At 44.8% G+C, this 25240-nt stretch overlaps 1 protein-coding gene across 11 annotated transcripts in view; it reads left to right on the top strand.

The window, feature by feature from the left end:
* Positions 1 to 22901, top strand: part of ALG9 (ALG9 alpha-1,2-mannosyltransferase) — a 71308-nt gene extending 48407 nt beyond the window's left edge. For 6 of the 11 annotated variants that reach the window (XM_066244478.1, XM_066244469.1, XM_066244430.1 and 3 more), the window contains 2 exons: positions 7815 to 7945; positions 18030 to 22901. In XM_066244478.1, the coding sequence (XP_066100575.1) occupies positions 7815 to 7944 (130 nt within the window). In that variant the 3' untranslated portion in view covers position 7945; positions 18030 to 22901. Of the gene's footprint in view, positions 1 to 3846; positions 3875 to 7138; positions 7394 to 7814; positions 7946 to 18029 lie in introns of those variants that run through there. The other 5 variants (XM_066244498.1, XM_066244488.1, XM_066244439.1 and 2 more) reach the window with 3 other exon arrangements.
* Positions 22902 to 25240: the final 2339 nt, after the last annotated feature.

The following is a 25240-nucleotide window of genomic DNA, read 5'->3' as shown; positions in this document are numbered from 1 at the left end:
CAAGCTGGCAACCTCAGGGTCTCAAACCTGGGTCCTTCCACATCCCAGTCCGACGCTCTATCCACTGTGCAACCACCTGTTCAGGCGATTAATAAGCCTGTAATATACCACACATGACCTTTTTAGTTGTTCATTGATTGCTTTTTCATACGTGCCTTGACCGCGGGCCTTCAGCAGACCGAGTAACCCCTTGTTTGAGCCAGCGACCTTGGGTCCAAGCTGGTGAGCTTTGCTCAAATCAGATGAGCCCGTGCTCAAGCTCGCGACCTCGGGGTCTCGAACCTGGGTCCTCGGCATCCCAGTCTGACACTCTTATCCACTGCGCCACCGCCTGGTCACATGACCTTTTTAGAAATGTAAGCGAGTTTATTTCTCAGATGTTTGTTTCTAAATTTCTTTTTTAGTGCGTGACAAAAACAGAGAAAGAGAGAGAGAGAGAGAGAGGACAGGTGGGGACAGAGAGAAAGAAAGAGATGAGAAGCATCAATTCTTCGTTGTAGCTTTTTAGTTATTCATTGATTGCTTTTTCATATGTGCCTTGAGTGAAGGGAGACTACAGCAGAGCGAGTGACCCTTTGCTAAAGCCAATGACCTTGGGCCCAAGCCAGTGACCTTGGGCTTTAAGCCAGCGACCTTTGGGCTCAAGCCAGAGACCATGGGGTCATGTCTACGATCCCATGCTCAAGCCAGTGACCCCGCCCTCAAGCAGAATAAGTCCACGCTCAAGCTAGTAACCTCGGGGTTTCGAACCTGGCTCGTCTCTGTCCCGTTCCAATGCTCTGTCCACTGCGCCACTGCCTGGTCAGGCTGTCTCTAAAATGTAAATCTTCATAGTAGTTCACTTTGAGGTCATTTCTTTTTTGCCATTATTCATCTGTTTGTCCATCTGATATCTGTTCAATCAACAGATATTTTTCGAACACTGCCAAGCACCATGGTGGGCCTTAGCTATATCATGATGAACAGTACACACAAACTGCCTGTCCTTTCAACCCTACAGTACAGTGGAGAGGCTGACATCACACAGAAACCATGGGGTCATGGCCCTGGCCGGTTGGCTCAGCAGTAGAGTGTCGACCCAGCGTGTGGAAGTCCTGGGTTCGATTCCTGGTGAGAGCACACAGGAGAAGTGCCCATCTGCTTCTCCACCTTTCCCCCTCTCCTTCCTCTCTGTCTCTCTGTTCCCCTCCTGCAGCCAAGGTGCCAATGGAGCAAAGCTGGTCCAGGCACTAAGGACAGCTCCATGGCCTCCGCCTCAGGTACTAGAATGGCTCTGGCCACAATGGAGCGATGCCCCAGATGGGCAGAGCATTGTGGCCTGGTGGGCATGCTGAGTGGATCCCAGTCAGGCACATGCAGGTGTCTGTCTGATGGCCTCCCAACTTCTAACTTCAGAAAAATACAAAAAGAAAAAAAAAACCCATGAGGTCAGTATGTATTTGCAGCTGGTGTGATGTGCCTTCAAGGAGGAGTGCAGCAACTCTGAGAGGAGGGGCAGTGGGGGTGCCTGAGGCTTCTTGCTGTGACCTCAGGCCAACTGGTTAGGCAAGGTTGGAAATAGGAAAATATTTATTGAATAGCAATTATGTCCTTGTCACAGAGCTAGATTATGTAAGGGGTATAGAAGAAGCAATTGAAGATTTTGCTCTTGAATAACTTACAATTTTGGTAGTTACACATATGAAAACAACTTGAAAATAGTATTAAAACCTCAGGAAGTGCCTGACCAGGTGGTGGCGCAGTGGATAGAGTGTCAGACTGAGACGCAGAAGACCCAGGTTCGAGACCCCGAGGTCGCCAGCTTGAGCGCAAGTGCATCTGGTTTGAGCAAGGCTCACTAGCTTGAGCCCAAGGACGCTGGCTCGAGCAAGGGGTTACTCGGTCTGCTGTAGCCCCCCAGTCAAGGCACATATGAGAAAAAAACAATCAATGAACAACTAAGGTGCCGCAATGAAGAATTGATGCTTCTCATCTCTCTCTCTTCCTGGCAGTCTGTCTCTATTTGTCCCTCTGTCTGACTCTGTCTATCACAAAAAAAAAAAAAGAAAAGGAAAAACCTCAGGAAGTGCCAAGTCATATGCTAAAACTTCAAAGAAGGGAGAGATCTATGGAGGCTAGAGTGATCTATATTATATCGTTCAAATCAGAATGCTTTTATTTTATTTTTTGTGTTTTTCTGAAGTGAGAAGCAGGGAGGCAGAGAGACACTCGCGCATGTGCCTGACTGGGATCCACCTGGCATGCCCACCAGGGGGCGATGCTCTGCCCGGCTGGGGTGTTGCTCCATTGCAACCAGAACCATTCTAGTGCCTGAGGCAGAGGCCATGAAGCCATCCTCAGCGCCCGGGCCAACTTTGCTCCAATGGAGCCTTGGCTGCAGAAGGGGAAGAGAGATATAGAAAGAAAGGAGAGGGCGAAGGGTGGAGAAGCAGATGGGCACTTCTCCTGTGTGTCCTGGCCGGAAATCGAATCCAGGACTTCCACACGCCAGGCTGATGCTCTACCACTGAGCTAACTGCAAATTAGAATGCTTTTAAAAGTAAATGTGGCCCCACCCTTAGAAAATTTAGATATGTGGTCCTCCTGCTTTACTCTGATCAGAGTACAGGGGCTTGTCCCAAATAGCAGGACAGGAGAATGGCATATTTAGATACAGTTCTCTGATGCCTAGTCCACGTTGACCAGGTGGGTTTGCTCAGAGTTAACTTATTTGATTTAATTAATCATTCCTTTTTTTCATTTTGGATTCATTCCTGAGATTATTCTCAGCTGTCTGAAAGGGAAGCAACCAGGATAGTTTGAAGACAGAATCAGTACCTAAAAACATCATACTCTGACTTGACCAGGTGGTGGCGCAGTGGATAGAACATCGGATTGGGATGTGGAAGACCCAAGTTCAAGACCCCGAGGTTGCCAGCTTGAGCGTGGGCTCATCTGATTTCAGCAAAAGCTCACCAGCTTGGACCCAAGGTCACTGGCTCGAGCAAGAGGTTACGCGGTCTGCTTGAAGGCCTGCGGTCAAGGCACATAGGAGAAAGCAATCAGTGAACAAATAAGGTGTCACAATGAAAAACTAATGATTGATACTTCTCATCTCTCCGTTCCTGTCTGACTGTCCCTATCTATCCCTCTCTCTGTCTCTGTAAAAAGAAAAAATGAAAACATCATACTCTGAATGTGTATGTCAGTGGAGACTCAGCTCCAAAGGGAATCAACCAAAGGGCATTATTGTGACTTTACTTAAAGCAAATTTAAATCAACCAAAGAGGTAAATTAAACTTCTCTTTATTGACCCTCAGACCTCATCCAGTGCGCTTCTTTTTACTCTTCCACGGATGCTCAGGGTTTCTTCTCCATAGATTACATTAATGATTCTACTCTTTCTTTCTCTGACTGGTGTAAATTGAGGAATTCTGAATATCTATGAATATGCGAAGAGGCTTGTGTTCTGTTGAAACTGTTTAAAGGTAATCAAGACCTGGACTGCTGGACTGTGGAGAAGGACTCACTGAACAGTACTGACTATTGTTAGCCCATTTGGGAGAGGAGCAGCCAGAGGCTCATCCATTCTTTTCTTGACAGGCTTCTCCACTTTATCAGAGGAGCAGAGAACCCAGATCCCATGAGTCTGAGAGAGGATGCTGGCCTAAAATCTTAATAACCATTTTCTATTCGCTCTTTGCATGTAGCTGGTACCATAGCCTCAACATGCCAGGTCTGTATCTGGCTAATTTTATAAAGGTTTATCAAATTTTATGTCCATCTCGTATTATATACTTTCTAAAATAAAAGAGGATTTTTTCTTTCTTTTTAAAAAAATTTTTAATTTAATTTTTTTCTTTACAGGGACAGAGAGTGAGTCAGAGAGAGGGATGGATAAGGACACACAGGAACGGAGAGAGATGAGAAGCATCAATCATCAGTTTTTCGTTGCAACACCTTAGTTGTTCATTGATTGCTTTCTCATATGTGCCTTGACCGCGGGCCTTCAGCAGACCGAGTAACCCCTTGCTTGAGCCAGCGACCTTGGGTCTAAGCTGGTGAGCATTTTTTATTTTGCTCAAGCCAGATGAACCCACGCTCAAGCTGGCAACCTCAGGGTCTTGAACCTGGGTCCTTCTGCATCCCAGTCCAACACTCTATCCACTGCGCCACCGCCTGGTCAGGCTTTTTTCTTTTTTTGAAGGATGGTATAATTGCTACTTGTATAAAATATTTCAACAAGAGGCAGATGGAATGCCTACTCTGATGTTCCCCAAGAGAAGTGAAGGGGGAGTGCAGTGAGTCAGCTGCTCAGCAGTGGGCCCGTCTCAGGTGGTGGCCTGTCAGCTGAGGGTTCTGTGGGATTGTGCCCCTCCAGGGTGTTGGGTTGGCCTCCAGAGCAGCAGGGGCTGCTTGCAGCTTGGGAAACAGGTGGGAGGCCCTCTGCCGCTCTTCCCTCCTTCATCATGGGTCCTCTCTCTGGCTGGCTTTGCCTTCACCTTTGTATTTTGGATTGTGAGATTTTATTCTTATTTTGGAGCAGATTAACCTCATCTCACTGAATTTTAGTCTTGCCTCATTAGGGGCTTGAGATAATTTGGGGAGACTTAAATAGGGCAGAACTTAAGAGCTTTGCAAATTCATAATTATATGTAGAGTAGATGTTGGTAAGGAGTTAGATGTTTGCCTGTGGCTGGTGCAGTAGAGGGACATTTCCCGTCAGAGGACACTAAGGGGGCCTGTGCTGACAGCTCAGCTGCTGTGGAGATCTTTTCACTGAAACTGTGCCTTCCCTTTGGGCCTCCACACAGAAGTGACCCTAGCAGCAATGAGGCCTGAGGAGTCCACAGCACCTGTGTCCCTTTTGGTCTTGGTAGTCTGATTGGTGCCTCCCAGTGCCTTGCCAAGCATAAGCAGAACTATTCATTTCTGGAAGATAATAAGATCATTGGAGTAATCACTGTAAAGGGCAAGTTAGTTGGAAGCTTTTGTTCTAGTTCAGTGGTAGTCAACCTGGTCCCTACCGCCCACTAGTGGGCGTTCCAGCTTTCATGGTGGGCGGTAGCGGAGCAACCAAAGTATAAATAAAAAGATAGATTTAACTATAGTAAGTTGTTTTATAAAGATTTATTCTGCCAAATTTAGCAAAAATCCGACATTAAGTACTTGGTAAATAATTATTATTATATGCTTTAACTTGCTATAACTCTGCTTTATAAATTTTATAAAGTTACTTCCCTACTTTATAAATCACCATTACCGTGGAACCGGTGGGCAGTTAGAAAATTTTACTACTGACAGGGATACAAAAGTGGGCGGTAGGCATAAAAAAGTTGACTACCCCTGTTCTAGTTATTGCTGTGTAACAAATCATCCCAAACAGCGATATAAACCAATTGCTGTTTATTATTGTTTTCTTTTAAGGTTTTGGGGCTGACTGGGCTCAGTGAGGTAGTTCTTTAGCTCTCAGGGTTCTTATGCATTGGCCTTCCGATGGTGGTCAGGACTGGAGGCATCAAATGCTCTCTCACGTCTGTCTGTCAATGCTGTCTTCACTAGATCTCAGCTGGGGCTGCCAGCCAGAACACCTGCTGTGGCTTCTCCTTGTGGCCTGTGTTTCCCCACAGCATGGTGGCTGGCTCCCAAGAACTAGTATCTTGGGCTGTATAATGTTTTAAATATATTTTGTTTATTCATTTTAGAGAGGAGAGAGAGAGAGAGAGAGAGAGAGAGAAGAGGGGAGGGGAGGAAGTATCAACTCCCATATGTGCCTTGACCAGGCAAGCCCAGGGTTTCATACTGGTGACCTTAGTGTTACCAGGTCGACACTTTACCCACTGTGCCACCACAGGTCAGGCTGTATAGTGTTTTTTTATGACCTGCTTTGTAGTTCACACAGTAACATTTCCGCCTCTTTCTGGTCACTTACAGCAAGCCACTGGAATAGCTCTTGTTCAAGGGACGTAACCTTCCCTGTTGATGGGAGGAGTGTGGAAGCATTTATGGACATGTTTTAAAACCACCACACCCCTTTTGTGCCATTCTTCATTTGAATGGGATATTCTTTGAAATTTTCCCTTTTAAAGGAGATTTGTTTGAGAAGAGACATATGGCACACAAACCAGTCCAGCAGGTGTCTCCGTCTGCATCTTCTTCCTGCCTGCTGGAAAGGGAGACTCCACTCTGGCTGAGTTTGGTTGCAGGCCAATAGTTTGAAAGGCTTCAGGTGGTGTCCAGACCCTTGGGATGAAATTAGTTCTCTCCTGGACCAGTAACTGAAGTGACCTCGTCTCTCCCTACACACCAGTCATGGTGGTGTTGACAGTGCTTTCCTCTGTGCTAAGAATGCTGAGCACCTGTGAGGACGAAGAGGTCCAACTTCCTTTGCGGTTGTGACTCTTTATTAGCCCTCTGTTCTGCACTTGGTTCCTTTATCAGCTTTAGCCCATCTGTCCTCCTGGTCCCCATCCTTGCGATAGGCTCCGGGACACGTTGGTACTTCACTCATTGTGTTTTTCAGCCGCTTAGTCATTGAGATCTGCTGACATTTTAAAAGAAATAAACCGTTTTTGTTTTTCTGAAGCTTAGAAAATTCGTTTTCCATTTATATAAAATTAGTTCTGTAGAAAGCGACTATGTACAGACCACCTGTGCTTGACGTTCTTCCCGCAGAGAGTCTCAAGTTTGAACACTGTGTGCCATGTTAGGACTGCAATGCTGTTAGCCGTCACGATTGGAGGTCTTTGTTCTAAGTTCCCTGAGAGTTAGAATCACATCTCTTGCTGATTCCCTACAACTTCTAGCACACAGTAGTGTCCCAGAAAATGTTTATTGATCATTTGATGCATTTCATCTTCTGTTTATTTTGTTTTATTGATTGATTTTAAAGAGAAGTGAAGAGAGAAAGAGGTTGGGGAGGAGTGGTATCAGTTTGTAGTAGTTACTTGTATGTGCCTTGACGGGCCAGCCCGGGTCAAATGTATTCACACCATAGGTCAGGACTACTTCACATTCTTAGAACTGGACTTATGTCAGAGTAGAAGGGAGAAAAAGGTGAAATAAGAATTTCTCCAGAAACTTTTGATGCCCTTATTTGGCAAAATATAGACTGTTGAGTTATTTTAAAGCATCTTTATTATTTATCTCATCTCTTTAGAGCTTGCAAGCATCATCTGCCGGATGTGGCCTCCAGGGTTGCACAGTTTGTTGCATAGAAGCGAAGCCCAGAGGAGGATCCAGAGAGCAGGGCAGGCACCTGGACACTTCCAATGTTTTCTCCACAGGAGTGGTGGGTGGAGCGTGTAGTAACTTCACATCCAAGTAGCTGTCGGATGGAAAAGAGACAGGGAGTATAGCATTTCCCCAGCACACTTGGTGGGACTGAAGTTCAGACAATGGCCAGTTGCTTAACTGCAACTTTTTCTCAATCCTCATTCTGAATATTGGCTAAAGGTGACTGGTCAAGAGGTTGTGATGTTGTCAGATGATTGGCCAAGGGCCACGAGTGAATGAGGTAATTCAGTCTGCGAACTAGTCGTTCAGCTGTGATTCCAAATTGTGCCTCAGCAAACTTCCAGATCATCGCACAGGATGGGTCTTTGGAGGTTGTTACCAAAAAGTCAGAACTGAATGTAGTCATTGACTACATGGGTCTGTTGGACATGCCAGCTGAAAATGAAGTGTCATTCTAGTCACATGCACAATGATGCTTGGGCACAGTCCATGTACACTGATAAGTTGCTGACCTTCAGCATTAATATTTCCTTGCTGGTGTGGACACCTGCACATGGCCTGTGCTCACTGCTGCTCCTCTCCCACACCACACACCATAGGTCCTCCTTTGCTCTGCCCCACCTCATGGCTTTTGGACTGAATTTTTCGGAAAAGAAGAGGAAGAAGAGCTTAATACTATTTTTGGTATTTCTTTTTCTCTGGAAGATGAATATTGCCAGAAGTAAGTGAGGTAAACAGATGCTCTGATTTCAGAGTATGGGCACAGTCATTCATTCTTTCATTCACAGACTGTTGATTGGGCACGTTCTGGGCTGTGTTCTAAAGTTGGAGGTGTAGCCCTTAGACAGGTAAAGTGCTATCCTCAGGGGACTGACATTCTAGTAGAGTATAAATATAGCATGTATCTCTTGTGTTCATACTCTGTGTTATGGATGTCATCTGTGTGTTACCATTAGAGCAATATCCCTCATCTTAGTTCCTGTTAAAGAATATTAAGTAATAGTCATATTTTTGCTATATACCAGCCTCTTGAGCAGTTCTCAGATTGCTTAATAAGGGACTAGAGGTTGATTATGATTAAATCTATTTTATTTTTTTAATTGATTTTGCAGAGAGAGAAGGGTGGAACAAGAAGTATCAACTCATAGTTGCTTCACTTTAGTTGTTCATTGGTTGTTTGTCGTATGTGCCTTGACTGGCAGGCACAGGGTTTCAAACTGGTGACCTCAGCATTCAGGTCAATGCTTTATGCACTGTACCACCACAGGAGAGGCACTATGATTAAGTCTTGAGGGAATTCTGAGATTCTCTCCAGAACTGCAGATTGCTGTGAGGGTCTAGGTCTGTGGTGAAGGCTGTAGAAAGGCTAGCACTTAAATGTGAACTAAGTACAAGAGAGAGCACAGGCCAGAGACAGAGAGGTAGTATCTTAAAAAAGAAGACTGGCAGTCAGCTCACACCACAGATACATATGGATGTTAGTATTTAGGTGGATGGGTGGGAGATGGATGAATGGATAAAAATAAAAGAGATGGCCCTGGCCAGTTGGCTCAGTGATAGAGCGTTGGCCCACCGTGTGGAAGTTCCAGGTTCAATTCCTGGTCAGGACACACAGGAGAATCGCCCATCTGCTTCTCCGCCCTTCCCCCTCTCCTTTCTCTCTGTCTCTCTCTTTCCCTCCCACAGCCAAGGCTCCATTGGAGCAAAGTTGGCCCAGGTGCTGAGGATGGTCCCATGGCCTCCACCTCAGGCACTAGAATGGCTCCAGCTGCAACCGAGCAACGCCCCAGATGGGCAGAGCATCACCCCCTGGTAGGCATGCCAGGTGGATCCTGGTAGGGCATATGCAGGGGTCTGTCTGACTGCTTCCCAGCTTCTAACTTTAGAAAAATACAAAAATAAATAAGAAAGAGAGAGAGAAAGAGAAGGAGGGAGGGAGGGAGGGAAGGAGAAAGGGTGGGAGGGAAAAACCTGAGAACTAGGACGTTTTCATTTTGAAATGAAAAATTGACCCAGTATTTCTATTTGTGCCTGTTGAATTGGAGACAGGAAAGAAGGAAGGAAGGGAGGGAGGGAGGGGAGGAGGGAGGGAGGGAGGAAAGGAAGGAAGGAAGGAAAGGGAAGGAAAGAAGGGAAAAACCTGAGAACTAGGATGTTTTCTTTTTGAAATGAAAAATTGACCCAGTATTTCTATTTGTGCCTGTTGAATTGGAGACATCAGGGACAGCAGCCAGTCTTTTTTTTTTTTTTTAATTCATTTTAGAAAGGAGAGAGAGTTGGAGAGAGAGAGAAAGAAGGAAGAGCAGGAAGCATCAACTCCCATATGTGCCTTGACCAGATAAGTGCAGGGTTTTGAACCGGCGACCTCAGAGTTCCAGGTCGACGCTTTATCCACTGCTCCACCACAGGTCAGGTCGTAGCTAGTCTTGCATGACATCAGCAAGGGTAGATTTAAATTTCCACAGCAGAATGTTTCCTAACGTCAATAGATAGGGCTGGTAATTGAATTGGAAAACATTCTGAGCTGTCAGCTAATTATGCTCTTCAGACAATCACTTTGTCCACATCTGTTTCATCCTTGAGTCACTTGGGTGACTTGTTCACTGGTGAGGGAGGTGTTTCCATTTCCATGACAGAGGTGTGTATTTTATGTCTCCCTGAGTTACACTGCCTGTGCTTCCCCAGGGCATCACAATATGACAGACATTGTTCTATGAGTTTTGATAGGCTTTTGTTTTAATTTGTGACTCAGACTAATCTTTGTTTTACATGTGTGAATATGTGCACACATGTGTTTTCAGTGCTCAACTGCTCTTTTCAAAGTCTAATAACCAATTTCATTTTCCCTTTCCCATTAGTGGTACAGTGTAACAAATTAAAAGGCCCTCGTCATGCTTAGCATATTAGAGCTATTGATGGGCAAGGATTTCATCTAGAACAGCAGCTATAGTTTTAGAAATAAAGAATTCAATTCAACTTTTATTTTTATTTTTTAAAATAAAGTGTTCCTATCCCAGCTCAGAGGTGTGTATATTGACTGTGCCTTGTGTCCTCTTTTTTTTTTTTTTTGTGACAAAGACAGAGAGAGGGACAGATAGGGACAGGCAGGAAGGGAGAGAGATGAGAAGCATCAATTCTTCGTTGTGGCACCTTGTTCATTGATTGCTTTTTCATATGTGCCTTCACCTGGGGGCTACGGCACAGTAAGTGACCCCTTGCTCAAGCCAATGACCTTGGGTTCAAGCCAGCAACCAGGGGTCATGTCTGTGATCCCACGCTCAAGCCAGCGCGACCCCTCACTCAAGCTGATGAGCCCGCGCTCAAGCCAATGACCTTGGGGTTTTGAACCTGGGTCCTCTGCATCCCAGTCCGACACTCTATCCTCTGTGCACCACCCAGTCAGGTCTCATGTCCTCCTCTTGAAGTAATCATTAGCTTCAGATGTTAAAGATCAAAACTGCCATTAAAGATGAAAAGTGGATGAGGTCGCCGGTTCGAAACCCTGGGCTTGCCTGGTCAAGGCACATATGGGAGTTGATGCTTCCTGCTCCTCCCCCCTTCTCTCTCTCTGTCTCTCTCTCTCTCTGTCTCTCCCCCTCCTCTCTAAAATAAATAAATAAAAAATAAAAATTAAAAAATGTTTAAATAAAAAAAAAGATGAAAAGTGGAATCTGCAGCGGAAAAGGTTTAATAAAGTTTTTCTTACAGCAAGCTCTGATGATAAACAGACACTTCTTAACTTCTTATATGTAGTCCCTACCTCTTACATAGTTTCTGTTCTTACTTAACTAGAAGTGCCTTCTTGCTTCCTGAACACACTGTCTAGAATCTGATGTTGAATTTTTATGATTGTCACTGAGGAGACATGACAGATTCAGGATCCTTCTGGTCTCTCTTGATGTATCGAAGTCAGAACAAGGTTTTGTCCTCAGGAAGATGGTTATTTCAAACGACACATTCAGTTGCACTTCGAATTCCTCACTGAGAGGAGAAACCCTCTCTGTCCATTATTGTATTCCTGACTTAACCCTTTACTTGACATGGTGTTCAGTCACTTGTGAATAAAATCCTTCCATTGCATTCTTCATCAGTCCTTCCTCCCTCCTCTCTCCTTCCTTCTTTCCTCCTCCCTCCCTCCCTCCCTCCCTCCCTCCCTCCCTCCCTCCCTCCCTTCCATGCATTCATCCATCCATCCATCCACTCACCCATCTGTACATCCATCATCTGTTTTTCAGTACTTAATGTGTGCCAGACACTATACTATTTGTAAATAAAAGACTTGGTCCCAGCCTGACCAGGCAGTGGCGCAGTGGATAGAGCTTTGGACTGGGATGCAGAGGACTCAGGTTCGAGACCCTGAGGTCGCCAACTTGAGCATGGGCTCATCTGGTTTGAGGAAAGCTCACCAGCTTGGACCCAAGGTCGCTGGCTTGAGCAAGGGGTTACTCGATCTGCTGTAGCCCCACAGTCAAGGCACATATGAGAAAGCAATCATGAACAACTAAGGTGTCACAACGAAAAACTAATGATTGATGCTTCTCATCTCTCTCCGTTCCTGTCTGTCTGTCCCTATCTATCCCTCTCTCTGACTCTCTCTCTCTGTCGCTGTAAAAAAAAAAAGACTTGGCCCTGGCCGGTTGGCTCAGCGGTAGAGCGTCGGCCTGGCGTGCGGAGGACCCGGGTTCGATTCCCGGCCAGGGCACATAGGAGAAGCGCCCATTTGCTTCTCCACCCCTCCGCCGCGCCTTCCTCTCTGTCTCTCTCTTCCCCTCCCGCAGCCAAGGCTCCATTGGAGCAAAGATGGCCCGGGCGCTGGGGATGGCTCTGTGGCCTCTGCCCCAGGCGCTAGAGTAGCTCTGGTCGCAATATGGCGACGCCCAGGATGGGCAGAGCGTCGCCCCCTGGTGGGCAGAGCGTCGCCCCTGGTGGGCGTGCCGGGTGGATCCCGGTCGGACGCATGCGGGAGTCTGTCTGACTGTCTCTCCCTGTTTCCAGCTTCAGAAAAATGCAAAAAAAAAAAAAAAGACAAGACTTGGTCCCAGAAATCTGGAGGTAGGTGACAGGCAGTCAATAAGTTAACAAATAAGTATATAATTATAAATTGTAGTGTTGTGTAGAAACATAAGTTGTACCAAGAGGTGAAGTAATAGAAGTAGCAACCCAGGCTTTCCCAGGATGGCTGGAAGACCTCTCCAAGCTAACTTTCAAGATAAGGAATGGAAGATGAGATGGTCTACTGATGAGAAAAACAGTCGATGGAAGAGTGTTCCACGTGGGAGTGGGAAGCATCTGCAAAGACCCTAGGGTAGGAAAGAACTTACAATATTGAGGAAATGGAAGGAGGCTGGCGTGGTGGGTGTGTAGTGGGCAAGGAGGAAATGGTTGCTGGTTCAAAACCCCGGGCTTGCCTGGTCAAGGCAAATATGGGAGTTGATGCTTCCAGCTCGTCCCCCTCTTCTTTCTATCTCTTTCTCTCTCTAATAAAAATGAATAAATAAAATCTAAAAAAAAATAAAATAAAAAAATAACGCAAGTGAGTTTAAAAAAAAAAAAGAAATTTACTGGTACCTGACTAGGCAGCGCAGAGGATAGAGCGTAGCCTCAGTTGCTGAGGACCCAGGTTCAAAACTCTGAGGTCACTGACTTGAGCGAGGGGTTGCCAGCTTGAGTGTGGGATCATAAACATGACCCCATTGTCACTGGCTTGAAGCCCAAGGTTGCTGGCTTGAGTAAGGGGCCATTGGTTCATCTGTAGCCCCTTCTGCCCTCCATCAAGGCATGTATGAGAAAACAATCAACAGAAGTGCTCTAACTGAATTGATGCTTCTCATCTCTCTCCCTTCCTATCTCTGTCCCTGTCTGTCCCCCTCTCTCTGTCTTGCTAAAAAGAATTTATTTCAGTAATAGCAGCCCTTTGGCTGGTCTGGACCTTTCCTGTGTTATCCTCTAATGCAAGGTGAAGACACAGAGCTCCTTTGAAGAATGTACTGTGGCTTGATAGACTGTCTTTTTTGGTGTGGGTAACAAGGTCCTTGGTTTTGACTAAATTTTTTATCATGATCAAGTAGCTAAATACAGTGGTACCTTGAGATACAAGTTTAATTCATTCTGTAACCGAGCTTGTAAGTCAGTCAACTTGTATATCAAACAAATTTCTCCCATTTAAAATAATTGAAATAGATTTACAAATATTGATCAACTTACGACCTATGCAACTTATGACCATTCGACTTGACGACCACAATCGCTAGCCACAACTACTCTGCGTCTGGCAGCGCAAGTGTTGCCCAGCTGGGCGTAGGACAGTGCGGACCAGCTTCCGGCAGCACTACCATCCCTGCGTGCACCATTTCAACTGTTATCCCAGACTCGGTACAGCAATTTGTGTTTTGTGTCTTGGATATTTTTCATCAAGTCCCTCCCAAGATGTCCACCAAGAGGAAATTGTCTTTGCAAATATTAAACCAGTTTTACTGGTAATGCAGTGTTTTACTTAAACCTGACGAATGTAAAAATAAACAAAATGGTGTAGAGATGATACAAATGGCATAAAATGAACAAAGAAAATTATGATATATAACAATAATGGAAAAAATTATGATAAAACATGACTTAAAGATTTTTTTTTTTGTATTTTTCTGAAGTGGAAATGGGGAGGCAGTACGACAGACTCCCGCATGCGCCCAACCGGGATCCACCCTGCATGCCCACCAGGGGGCGATGCTCTGCCCATCTGGGGCATCACTCTGTCGCAACCAGAGCCATTCTAGCACCTGAGACAGAGGCCATGGAGCCATCCTCAACGCCTGGGCCAACTTTGCTCCAGTGGAGCCTTGGCTGCGGGAGGAGAAGAGAGAGAGAGAGAGGAAGGAGAGGGGGAGGGGTGGAGAAGCAGATGGGTGCTTCTCCTGTGTGCCCTGGCCGAGAATCGAACCCAGGACTCCTGTATGCCAGGCCGACGCTCTACCACTGTGCCAACCAGCCAGGGCCAGACTTAAAGATTTTATAACATCATTTCACAGTACTGTATATATAGCCTGCTCAATTTATGACCAAATCATGTTAAAACTGGTCTTTTGGAACCAATCATGGTCGTAAGTCGAGCATTAGCTGTAATCCATTCCAGCCCTGTGAAACATCCCCAAACCATCCTAAACTATGAAAAAAGACATGTTTTTAATTAAGAAACACACATGTATACTTTACCAATGCATAACAAAATATTTGAAATAAAGAAAAAAGTATTATTTAGTACTGTATTCTTACCTTGGAGACAGATGAATGTGGCTAATGGAGGTGAATGGCAGAGGAGGAGGGAGGGAGGAAGGGATGCAGGCACTGTAGACACGTAACCTAAAACTCCACTTTTCTTTAAACAAAACTAAAACTGCACTTTCTTTACTTAAAATGAAACCACAAAAACTTAATTGTAAAAAAAAATGCACTTTCTTAATTTTAAACTTAACCTAAGCTTAACATTATGTATTTTTAAAATTTTATTAATTAAATTTAATGCAGTGACATTGATAAATCAGGGTACATATGTTGAGAGAAAACATCTCCAGATTATTTTGACATTTGATTGTGCTGTATACCCCTCCCCCAAAGTCAAATTGTCTTCTGTCACCTTCTTTCTATCTGGTTTTCTTTGTGCCCCTCCCTTCCCCCAACCCCTCTCTCCTTCCTTGCCCCATCCCCCCTCCCCCCACCCTCCACCCCTGTTGCCATCACATTCTTGTTCATGTCTCTGAATCTCATTTTTATGTCCCATCTATGTATGGATTCATATAATTCTTAGTTTTTTTCTGATTTACTTATTTCACTCCGTATAATGTTATCAAGGTCCATCCATGTTATTGTAAATGATCCAATGTCATCATTTCTTATGACTGAGTAGTATTCCATAGTATATATGTACCAAAGCTTTTTTATCCACTTGTCCTCTGACGGACACTTGGGCTGTTTCCAGATCTTCGCTATTGTGAACAATGCTGCCATAAACATGGGGGTGCATTTCTTCTTTTCATACAGTGCTATGGTGTTCTTGGGGTATATTCCTAACAGTGGGATAGCTGGGTCAAAAGGCAGTTCGATTTTTAATTTTTTGAGGAATCTCCATACTGTTTTCCACAGTGGCTGCACCAGTCTGCATTCCCACCAGCAGTGCAGAAGGGTTCCCTTTTCTCCACATCCTCGCCAGCACTTATTCTGTGTTGTTTTGTTGATGAGTGCCATTCTGACTGGTGTGAGGTGATATCTCATTGTGGTTTTAATTTGCATTTCTCTAATGATTAGTGATGTTGAGCATTTTTTCATGTGCCTATTGGCCATCTGTATGTCCTCTTTGGAGAAGTGTCTATTCATTTCTTTTGCCCATTTTTGGATTGGATTGTTTGTCTTCCTGGTATTAAATTTTACAAGTTCTTTATAAATTTTGGTTATTAACCCCTTATCAGACGTATTGTCAAATACATTATGTATTTTTAATCATCACCAGTTTTTGCCTTTTTGGCTGCACTTTTGGCACTTTCACTTGCAGGACTTTTGAATAAAAATCTGTCCAGAGAGGTTTGCTTTTGCCTGCCTTTTAAAATGTTAGGGAAATGTGACAAACAAGTGTCATTAAAAAGTGCTGAAGCAGGCCTGACCTGTGGTGGTGCAGTGGGATAAAGCGTCGACCTGGAACACTGAGGTCGCCAGTTCGAAACCTTGGGCTTGCCTGGTCAAGGCACATATGGGAGTTGATGCTTCCTGCTCCTCCCCCTTCTCTCTCTCTCTGTCTCTCTCTCTCACTCCTCTCTCTCTAAAAAAATCAATAAATAAAATATTAAAAAAAAAAAAAAAAGTGCTGAAGCACGACCAGTTGAAACTTTTCCTGGGTGTTTCTTTTCAATGAAACTTGAAAGCTTCTCCCACATTGCCAGCATGTCTTTAATTTCACTTGTAGAAATCACTTCCTCCGACCCTACCTCCTCCTCACTACTAATCTCTTGCAGAAGCTCTGTATGTTGCATCATCTGAGCTCCTTCAACTCCTCAGTTGAGAGTTCCTCCTCATGTTTCTCGACGAGCTCGTTTATGTCACCCTGATCTACCTCCAGACCCATCGACTTTCCGAGGGACACAATCTCCTCCAACGCTTCTACCTCAGTCTCAGTCTCTGGTTTGAATCCTTCGAAGTCCCTGTCTGCAACAACATCAGGCCATAACTTTTTCCATGCCAAGTCAACAATGTGTTAACATATCACGATGTTGTAGTGATCTTTCCAAAACTCTCGAAGGATTAGAATTGTATTTTCAGTCACCTCAAAGCAGCAGCAGAACAAGTGCTTTGTGTAAAGCTTTTTAAAGTTGGAAATGACCTGCTGACCCATAGGTTGCAAGATTGAAGTCGTGTTGGATGGGAGGTAGAGGACTTTCACAAATCTGATCTCATCAAGAGTGTCATCTTCAAGACCAGGTGGGTGGGCTGGAGCATTATCAAGGATTAGTAAGCTTTCATTGGGAGTTTATTTTCTTGAAGATACTTCTTCACTGCAGGACCAAGGACAAGATTTACCCATTCAATAAAAAACTGCCGCGTAATCCATGCCCTAGCATTGGCACGCCACATAACCTGCAGTTTTTCTTTAAGAATCTTGTGAGTCTTAAAGGCTGGAGGATTTTCGGAATGATACACTAGCAGTGGCTTTACTTTACAGTCACCGCTAGCATTTGTACACAATATAAGGATCAGATGGTCCTTCATGGGTTTATGGCCTGACTTCTTCTTTGCAGTGATGAAAGTCCTCTGAGGCATTTTTTTCCAAAACAATCCTATTTCATTACAGTTGAACACTTGTTGGGGGATGTAGCCTTCCTTTGCAAAAGGCGCAGCAAAACGTGTGATGTACTCCTCACTGCCTTAACGTCAGCACTCACAGCTTCACCATGCCTCACCACCGAGTGGTTGCCAGATCTCTTCTTGAAATTTCCAAACCAGCCGTGACTTGCCTTAAACATATCTTCTGCTGCCACTTTTGAGGTTGATGGTTCTTTCTTCTTCAAGTCACCGTAAATAATCCGTGCCTTTTCGCATATTACAGTCTCCGTCACTGTATCTCCTGCCAGCTCTTTCTCTTTCACCCACACCAGCAGAAGCATCTCCATTTCTTCATGGATATTTGTCCTTAATTGGGACAGAATTGTAGTTCCTTTTGCTGGATTTGTGCTTTTGATGGCATCCTTTTGTTTCAGGATGATACAAATTGTAGATGTATTGCAGTCGTACAGCCTTGCCAGTTCAATCACTCATACACCATGCTCAAGGTTTTCTATTATTTCTTGCTCTACTTCTATTGACATTCTCCTCCTCTTCTCACCACTGTTCTTTACACTCACTCTTTGGCCCCATGATAGCACACAAAAAAAGTTAGTGAAAAATGCAAAAATTATGCAAGAATGAGTACATTGCACGAGATTTGACTTGATTCTGCAGGTAACATGTGAGAAAGAACAAGATGCTGGTGTTGTGCTGCCAATACTGGACCCATGTGCCAACGCGCCAACTAGCGGCAGCTTCCTGAATCACGACTTGTATCTCGGAATTTCGCTCGGATCTCAAACAAAACTATGGTCCGAGTTGCAGCTCATATCTTAAAAAATTCATATATTGGTCTGCTAGTATCTCAAGGTACCACTGTAACACTTTTCTGTGCTGCTTATATAACTGATCCTTACTTTGGCATTTAGTTTATTTCCTTGCGTCATTTTCATTACCATTAGTAAGTTCTCTCTAATGATAAAATTCTTTTTTATTGTTCCCTTGTTTTCCAGATCATCCAGGCTGCTGCGGGCCTTCTATGTCCCCTTCCTGTCCGATCAGTATACAGTGTATGCAAACTACACCATCCTCAAACCCCGGAAAGCAAAGCAAATCAGAAAGAAAAGTGGAGGTTAGAACATGCCTGTGGCCCCAAAGGACAACCATCCTGTTGTCGTGATTCCACTGACAGGACTCCCTCCAAGTCATCGTTTGTACATTTGTAATAAAGGCCGCCTGATGCAGACCTGGAGTCTGGATGCTCTGGGCCAGTCAGAGTCAGTCTGTTCCCTTCTCACCTGGGTCTCTGTTCTGCATGTTCACGTTTTGCTCTTGGGCAGAGAAAGGCCCGACAGTCAGGTAGTTGGGGTGTTCCACAGCTCATGGTTCTTCTGTTCACTGTTTACTAGACTGGAGAAGAGCGACATCCACTCTTAGGAAGACTTAAAAATCTTTGACCTGGATGGCTGTGTCAGGCTGCTCTCCACTCTCAGGCCTGGCATCCGAGGACTAGCAGGCAGCTCTGGGGCCTCACGGGCTTCCCCAGCAAGGCTGCTTGGCAGCTTCTAGAAGACTGCCCTGTTCAAATCCCAGAAAATGAGCGCAGCTTAGTCATCAACCCACATGTCCTTTTCACCCCCTGAAAGACGGAGCTGCTCGGAAGTACTTGCAGGGCTTGGATCCTGTCCTGGAGGTATCTCAGGAAAAAGGCACATACTCGAGGAACTGAGACCTGACTTCATTATTTAGGATGCCTCTTATTTTAATTTTATTTCCTTTACAACGATCTTTAACTATGTGGGGGTTTTTTTCTTTTACGTTTTAGCATGCTATTTCTTGAATTCAAGACTTCCTTGTGTAAAGGTATCAATGGATCAGACTATAATTGTATAGGAGATTAAATCTCTCAGTTGGTAGATTCGGATAACATGCCATTTATAAGTAATGTGTTCTGTGACCATGCCTGAGGAAACTGAGAATTTCCCTCTTTTAAACAACCGTAGAGTATATTTATAGCCCGATTTTGAGTGTGTATTACAGAATACATCCTACATGGGGCACTTCTTGTCAGGTAGGTAATTTAAAGACAACATTTAATCGAAGTATGTATTCTACTTTACTTTCACATACATTATTTTACAGTTTAGGAAGCACTTTTGCATTCTCTTATTTGATCCTCAGTTGCAACATGAGATAGACAAGGCAAGTGGTTTATACCTGTTTACAGATTAAGAAACTGAGACTACAGGGGGAGGTCAAGTGACTTGCTCAAGGTCACACAGTCAGTAAGTAATAGCACTAGGTCTGGGTTCCCTGGCTGCTCATCCAGTGCCCTTCCACATTCCCTTACTTGACTATAAAAACATTACTTGAAAGAATGATGAGGTTGGCCAGAACCCAATTGATAATGTAACTTTCTGTGGGTGTTTTTTTGTGTTTTTTGTATTTTTCTGAAGTGAGAAGCGAGGAGGCAGAGAGACAGACTCTCATGCACCTGACCAGGATCCACCTGGCAAGCTCACTAGGGGGCGATGCTCTGCCCATCTGAGGCATTGTTCCATTGCAACCAGAGCCATTCTAGCACCTGAGGCGGAGGCCATAGAGCCATCCTCAGTGCCTGGGCCAACTTTGCTCCAATGGAGCCTTGGCTGCGGGAGGGGAAGAGAGAGAGAGGAAGGAGAGGGGGAAGAGTGGAGAAGAAGATGAGCACTTCTGTGTGCCCTGGCCGAGAATCGAACCTAGGACATTTACATGCCAGGCTGACACTTTACCACTGAGCCAACCGGCCAGGGCTGTAACTTTCTGTTAATGAAGAATTTTATCTGTATTTCTTTGGGTTCTTGGCGCCTCCAGCCTGTCTGTTGGTAAGACTCAGTGCAGCAGTGCTTCACGTGCTGCCGGGCCAGTGGCAGGAAAGCGCTGTTAATGCCTGGAAGGTGTGCTCCTTTGTAGCCACACAGGGTCCAGGATTGATTCCATTTCTGTAGTGAATCTGGGGCCACATCATAGGTGCCTTATTTTCGTAACGGTATTTGTGACCAGGATCTGCAAATAGGTTGAATCTATTTTTTAGAGTTTTCATCTTTCATTTTTCAAAGAGAAGGACTTTAAATAGTAACTGATTCCAAAAGAAGAGAAAAGTGAAGAAGTGGCTAGTCACCACGTAAAAGGTCCCCCTCCTGGAAGACTGAGCTCCAGCTGAAGCACTGGAGAGGCACTGGGTCTAGACAGTCAAGAATGGTAACTGGAGCGTGGTGGCGCAGTGGATAAAACGTTAATCTGGAATGCTGAGGTTGCCAGTTCAAAATCCCTGTCTTGCCTGGTCAAGGTACATATGGGAATTGATGCTCCCTGTTCCTTCCCCCCTTCTCTTTCTCCCCCCCCCCCTTTTTTTAAATGAAAAAATTTAAGAGAAAAGGTAATTGGAGAGTAAGAATAGACTGGGGTCCTACTCGGTGCTTTAAAGATTTCTGGCATTTAATTCTTAATACTTGATTACTTTTTTACAAATATTGGCACATTTGGTCTGACAACAGGATAGGGAATGTTCAGTGAGATACCTTGCCATACCTGTACTCACAGTGTGCTGAGAGTCACAGGCTGATGCCCGGTCCTTTTTGCAAAGTGAAAGAGAGTTTAATGATGCATTTTTCTCATGAAAGTGGTGTGATGCTGATTTATTTTGCATGTGAATAAAAAAGCCCTCTTAGCAAGAACTTAGTAATACAGCACAAAAGAAAGGTCATGATCGATCCAGGATACCTCAAGAATAGCAGTTTCTATCCCTTTTAAACTCTGATTTTGGTTTTCTCTGTGCATCTTTCTGGTGAGAACACAAGAAATTGCAGAACACTGTGCCATGTGCTGTAGGGCGGGTATAAAAATGAATGGTTTTTGTTGTGAAGGCATTTTTCATGCGATACTTATATAAGCACATTGTAAAATTTTTACCTCATCAATGTAGGGAGGTTAACTGTGCTGGGGAAAAGTTTCAGAACACCTGGTCAGGGTAACTGGTTCTCATCTAGGGAACCAGTGTGCAGCGTGAGCTGACAGTGCTGCCCAGTGTTGGGGTAGGGTATTGGAGGTACTTGTTTCCCCATAGAGTGTTGAATAGCAAGGAATGAAGTACTAGATTATTTGAAATAACCTTTGATTATTTTATTTTATTTTTTTTTTTCATTTTTCTGAAGCTGGAAACAGGGAGAGACAGCCAGACAGACTCCCGCATGCGCCCGACCGGGATCCACCCGGCACGCCCACCAGGGGCGACGCTCTGCCCACCAGGGGGCGATGCTCTGCCCATCCTGGGCGTCGCCATGTTGCGACCAGAGCCACTCTAGCGCCTGGGGCAGTGGCCACAGAGCCATCCCCAGCACCCGGGCCATCTTTGCTCCAACGGAGCCTTGGCTGCGGGAGGGGAAGAGAGAGACAGAGGGAAAGCGCGGCGGAGGGGTGGAGAAGCAAATGGGTGCTTCTCCTGTGTGCCCTGGCCGGAATCGAACCCGGGTCCTCCGCACGCTAGGCGGACGCTCTACCGCTGAGCCAACCAGCCAGGGCTAACCTTTGATTATTGAGCTGAGTGCGGGAGCGATTGTGCTTGACAAATAGCAGGACTCTGATCTCTAACCGCTTAAGCAGCCATATCTGAGTGCCGGATCTTCCAGCTCTGAGTCCTGTTACTGAACCAAACTGTGGAATAAGCACCTGTTATCACTGTTTACCTGCTGCCTGGTGGTTGTCATCGATAAGAAAGACGGCTTGTCATTTTAATCTTTTGGGATAATCACAGAACATTGAATCTCATACTCTTTTATCACTAAATTCAAATTTGGAAACATTTTTTTTTGTTTGTTTGTTTGTTTTTTCTGAAGCTGGAAACGGGGAGAGACAGACAGACTCCCGCATGCGCCTGACCGGGATCCACCTGGTACGCCCACCAGGGGGCGACGCTCTGCCCCTCTGGGGCGTCGCTGTGCCTTGACCAGAGCCACTCCAGTGCCTGGGGCAAAGGCCAAGGAGCCATCCCCAGTGCCCGGGCCATCTTTGCTGCAATGGAGCCTTGGCTGCGGGAGGGGAAGAGAGAGACAGAGAGGAAGGAGGGGGGAATGGAGAAGCAAATGGGTGCTTCTCCTGTGTGCCCTGGCCGGGAATCGAACCCGGGTCCCCCACACGCCAGGCCGATGCTCTACCGCTGAGCCAACCAGCCAGGGCCAAATTTGGAAACATTTTTAAAATCAAGGTAGTTATTGATTTTAACTAATTATTTGGGACATTTTTCCTAGAGTGGAGTTCCCATGTGACTCTGCAGCACTGTATCTGGAGTGACCATTTGGGTAAATGCCAATGGCAGTCCTGTATTATGCTTTGCATGTTGTGGGATGTATTGAAATAGGAGCTTGCTGTGATCTCACTGTGTCTGCCCGGTGTCAGGCAGCTGTGCTTTAATTTGGTTAATTTTATTTTCTCTGTCAAGGGAGAAGAAGCACAGTTGAATCTTTGCCTCCATAGACATATTGGAGCTCATGTGTTAATTCATTGTGATGCTTCTGCATTAATTACATGCCTTGGTAAACCTATAAACAGACATGTGCTCAGCTTTATAATTTTTTGCAGGAGAAAGATCAGACTTCCATATGGCATTGCTCGATTTCAGAGCCTCTCTTCAGTAAAACTAAAAGAATGTTGCCTCCAGTTTTCCCAGCAGGTATAACCATGTGACTTGTGCTGTGCTGAAGTTAGGACACAGCACAGTACCTAAGCAAGAGCATTGTCCAGTGTATTTGCCTTCCTGACCTTGTGCTTGTTCATGTCAGTGTTTACATTACATATTTGTATTTTCTGCAAAAGAGAAAAATTAAATAAATCTTGGCAGTATGATTTTCCTTTTCTTAAGGTGATATTTTCCTTTTAGCTTTTAAGTCTTTGGTGGAGATTGGAAACTGAAGGAGCTCAACTCCTTCCATCTACTTCATTCCCACCCTTGAGTGTATAGACCTGTGTCCGGTCCAAATAGCTCAGTGTTTAGTCTGAAAACTCCAGCAGGAAGCCTTTGGGAACCCAGTGAGGGTTAGTTATATTTTATTTGGAAAAACCATACACATTAGGCATCACTCATTCTGTCAGTGTTGTAACTAAGAGAGATTCAGAGTTCACCTTTTGTTTTTGGATTAAGAATTTTCATCATGTGACCTGGCTGGTTAGCTCAGTTAGAGCATCGTCCCGAAGCACAGAGGCTGCCAGTTTGATCCACGGACGGAGCACATACAGGAAAGATTTATGGGCCTATCTCTCTCTCCCCCTTCTCTCGCTAAAATCAATAAATAAAAAATTTTAAAAATTTTTCATTGGCTGAGGGTCTTAATATAGAAATCTGGATCTGGGCCCTGGCTGGTTGGGTCGGTGCTAGAGTGTTAGCCTGGTGTTTGGAAGTCCCAGGTTCGATCGATTCCAGGTTATTAGAGCACACAGGAGAAGGACCATCTGTTTCCCCACCCCTCTCTCTCTCTGCCTCCCCCCCCCCACACACACACACCCCACCACAGCCATGGCTCATTAGAGTGGTTGGCCCCAGGCACTGAGCATGGCACCACGGCCTTGCCTCAGGCGCAAAAATAGCTCAGGTCCAGATGAGCAGCGCACCCCCCTAGGGGGCTTGCCACGTGAATCCTGGTTGGGGCATGTGCAGGAGTCTGTCTCTCTGCCTTCCCACCTCTCAATAAAGAATTCTGGATCTAGTACTATCTAACATTTAAATAATTTTGCCCTTTGTCAGGAGCAGAACAACTTTTTCTGTGAATGAATTCCTGAAATATCACTCCTATACCTTGCACCTGACAGCCGATAACTTCTTGTAGCCATCTGGTTTTATAGCACTGGTTGTCAGTTATTTCCCCGCATGGCCCAAAGTGCCCCTGAAACTGACTTTGGTTTCTTTCTCCCAGCTGTTTTACAGAGGGATGCTTTATTCATATAATTGTTTTCCCTGCCTAGAAGGCCATCCTCTTGGTTACTTTTACTGATAGGGCCAGTTTGAGTCTTCCTCTCTTCTAAGAAGCCTTTCTAGACTTCAGACCTCTGTGACTACTTCCTTTCCTTAACCCTCTTGAGTAACTAGTGACTTTACTAATGACGTGGAATCTTAACACATATACCTTGTAAAGTGTCTCAAGATCATCTCTGGCATGTCTGGGGGCAAAGACCGTGACACACATTGACACAGTTCCCTGAGCATGTTAATACTGTACATGTTTTTGGACAATGAAGAAAGAAAAACCTGAAACTAGTATATGCTGTTTCTTTCAGTCTGGTAGATGCCTAGACCACAGAGAATACAGCAAGTCATTTGTCCTGTAGTACCAAAGGGCAATTTGGAAGATGCAAATGGTGCTTGATATTGTGTCTATTGTAGGATTTCTTTGTGTGGGGTACACAGGGTTTTACACAAAGGCAGAGTCCTCAGAGTACCTTCTAAAAGAAACTGAGTACTGTCATTGAATTTTTCTATTAGTACTTGGTTTTGGAGGGTCTTATTTAGCCCAGGAGACCTGAATGTGAAGCAAAAAAGCCTACCTTGCAGGCATGAGGAGATGCTCTGCTACTATCAGCCAAATGCCCTGCGAGGAAAAGAACGTCTAATTACAAGAGGACTTTGTAGTGATAACATTCAAACTCAATATCAAGTGGCAAGTGATTTTTTTTAAAACAGCTATGGATTTATTATTATTATTTTTTGTCTCTTAGCTGTGGAGTTCAGCATAGACCAGACTTTGAAACAAATCGTAACCAACAGATTTGAAAATGAAATGAGGGTAAGTTAGGTGAGGAGTATGCAATTACAGCCCTGCAGTGACAGGGACAGCCTGCCAACTCCTGTGGCAGCTCTTAGAATAAATAATTGTGATTGGATTAACAGCTAGGTTAAAGAGTATTTTGCTGAGGTATGAGCATTTCTAAAAATTTAAGTGAATCGTAAGGTGTCTTCATAAAATAATTCAAGGTGGTAGGATTTTTTTTTCCCTTTGATTTTGTGTCTAGTTTCTGAGCTGCTTGTTCAGTCCTCTCATGCCTGGAGATAAAAGTGTAAACCAGGTGACTCTTGATGGTCCTAACAGCCAAAGACCCTGCGAGTTAAACCATTTTTGTCACAGACCTGCAGTGTGGCTATCAGCCAACATTTGCCTTAGTAGGCTTTCTCTTTGACTTTTCATTTGTCTGCAGAACC

This window comes from Saccopteryx bilineata, chromosome 1 (assembly GCF_036850765.1).
Source record: "Saccopteryx bilineata isolate mSacBil1 chromosome 1, mSacBil1_pri_phased_curated, whole genome shotgun sequence".
NCBI classification, from domain to species: Eukaryota; Metazoa; Chordata; class Mammalia; order Chiroptera; family Emballonuridae; genus Saccopteryx; species Saccopteryx bilineata.
This window is presented reverse-complemented; position numbering and strand designations above follow the sequence as displayed.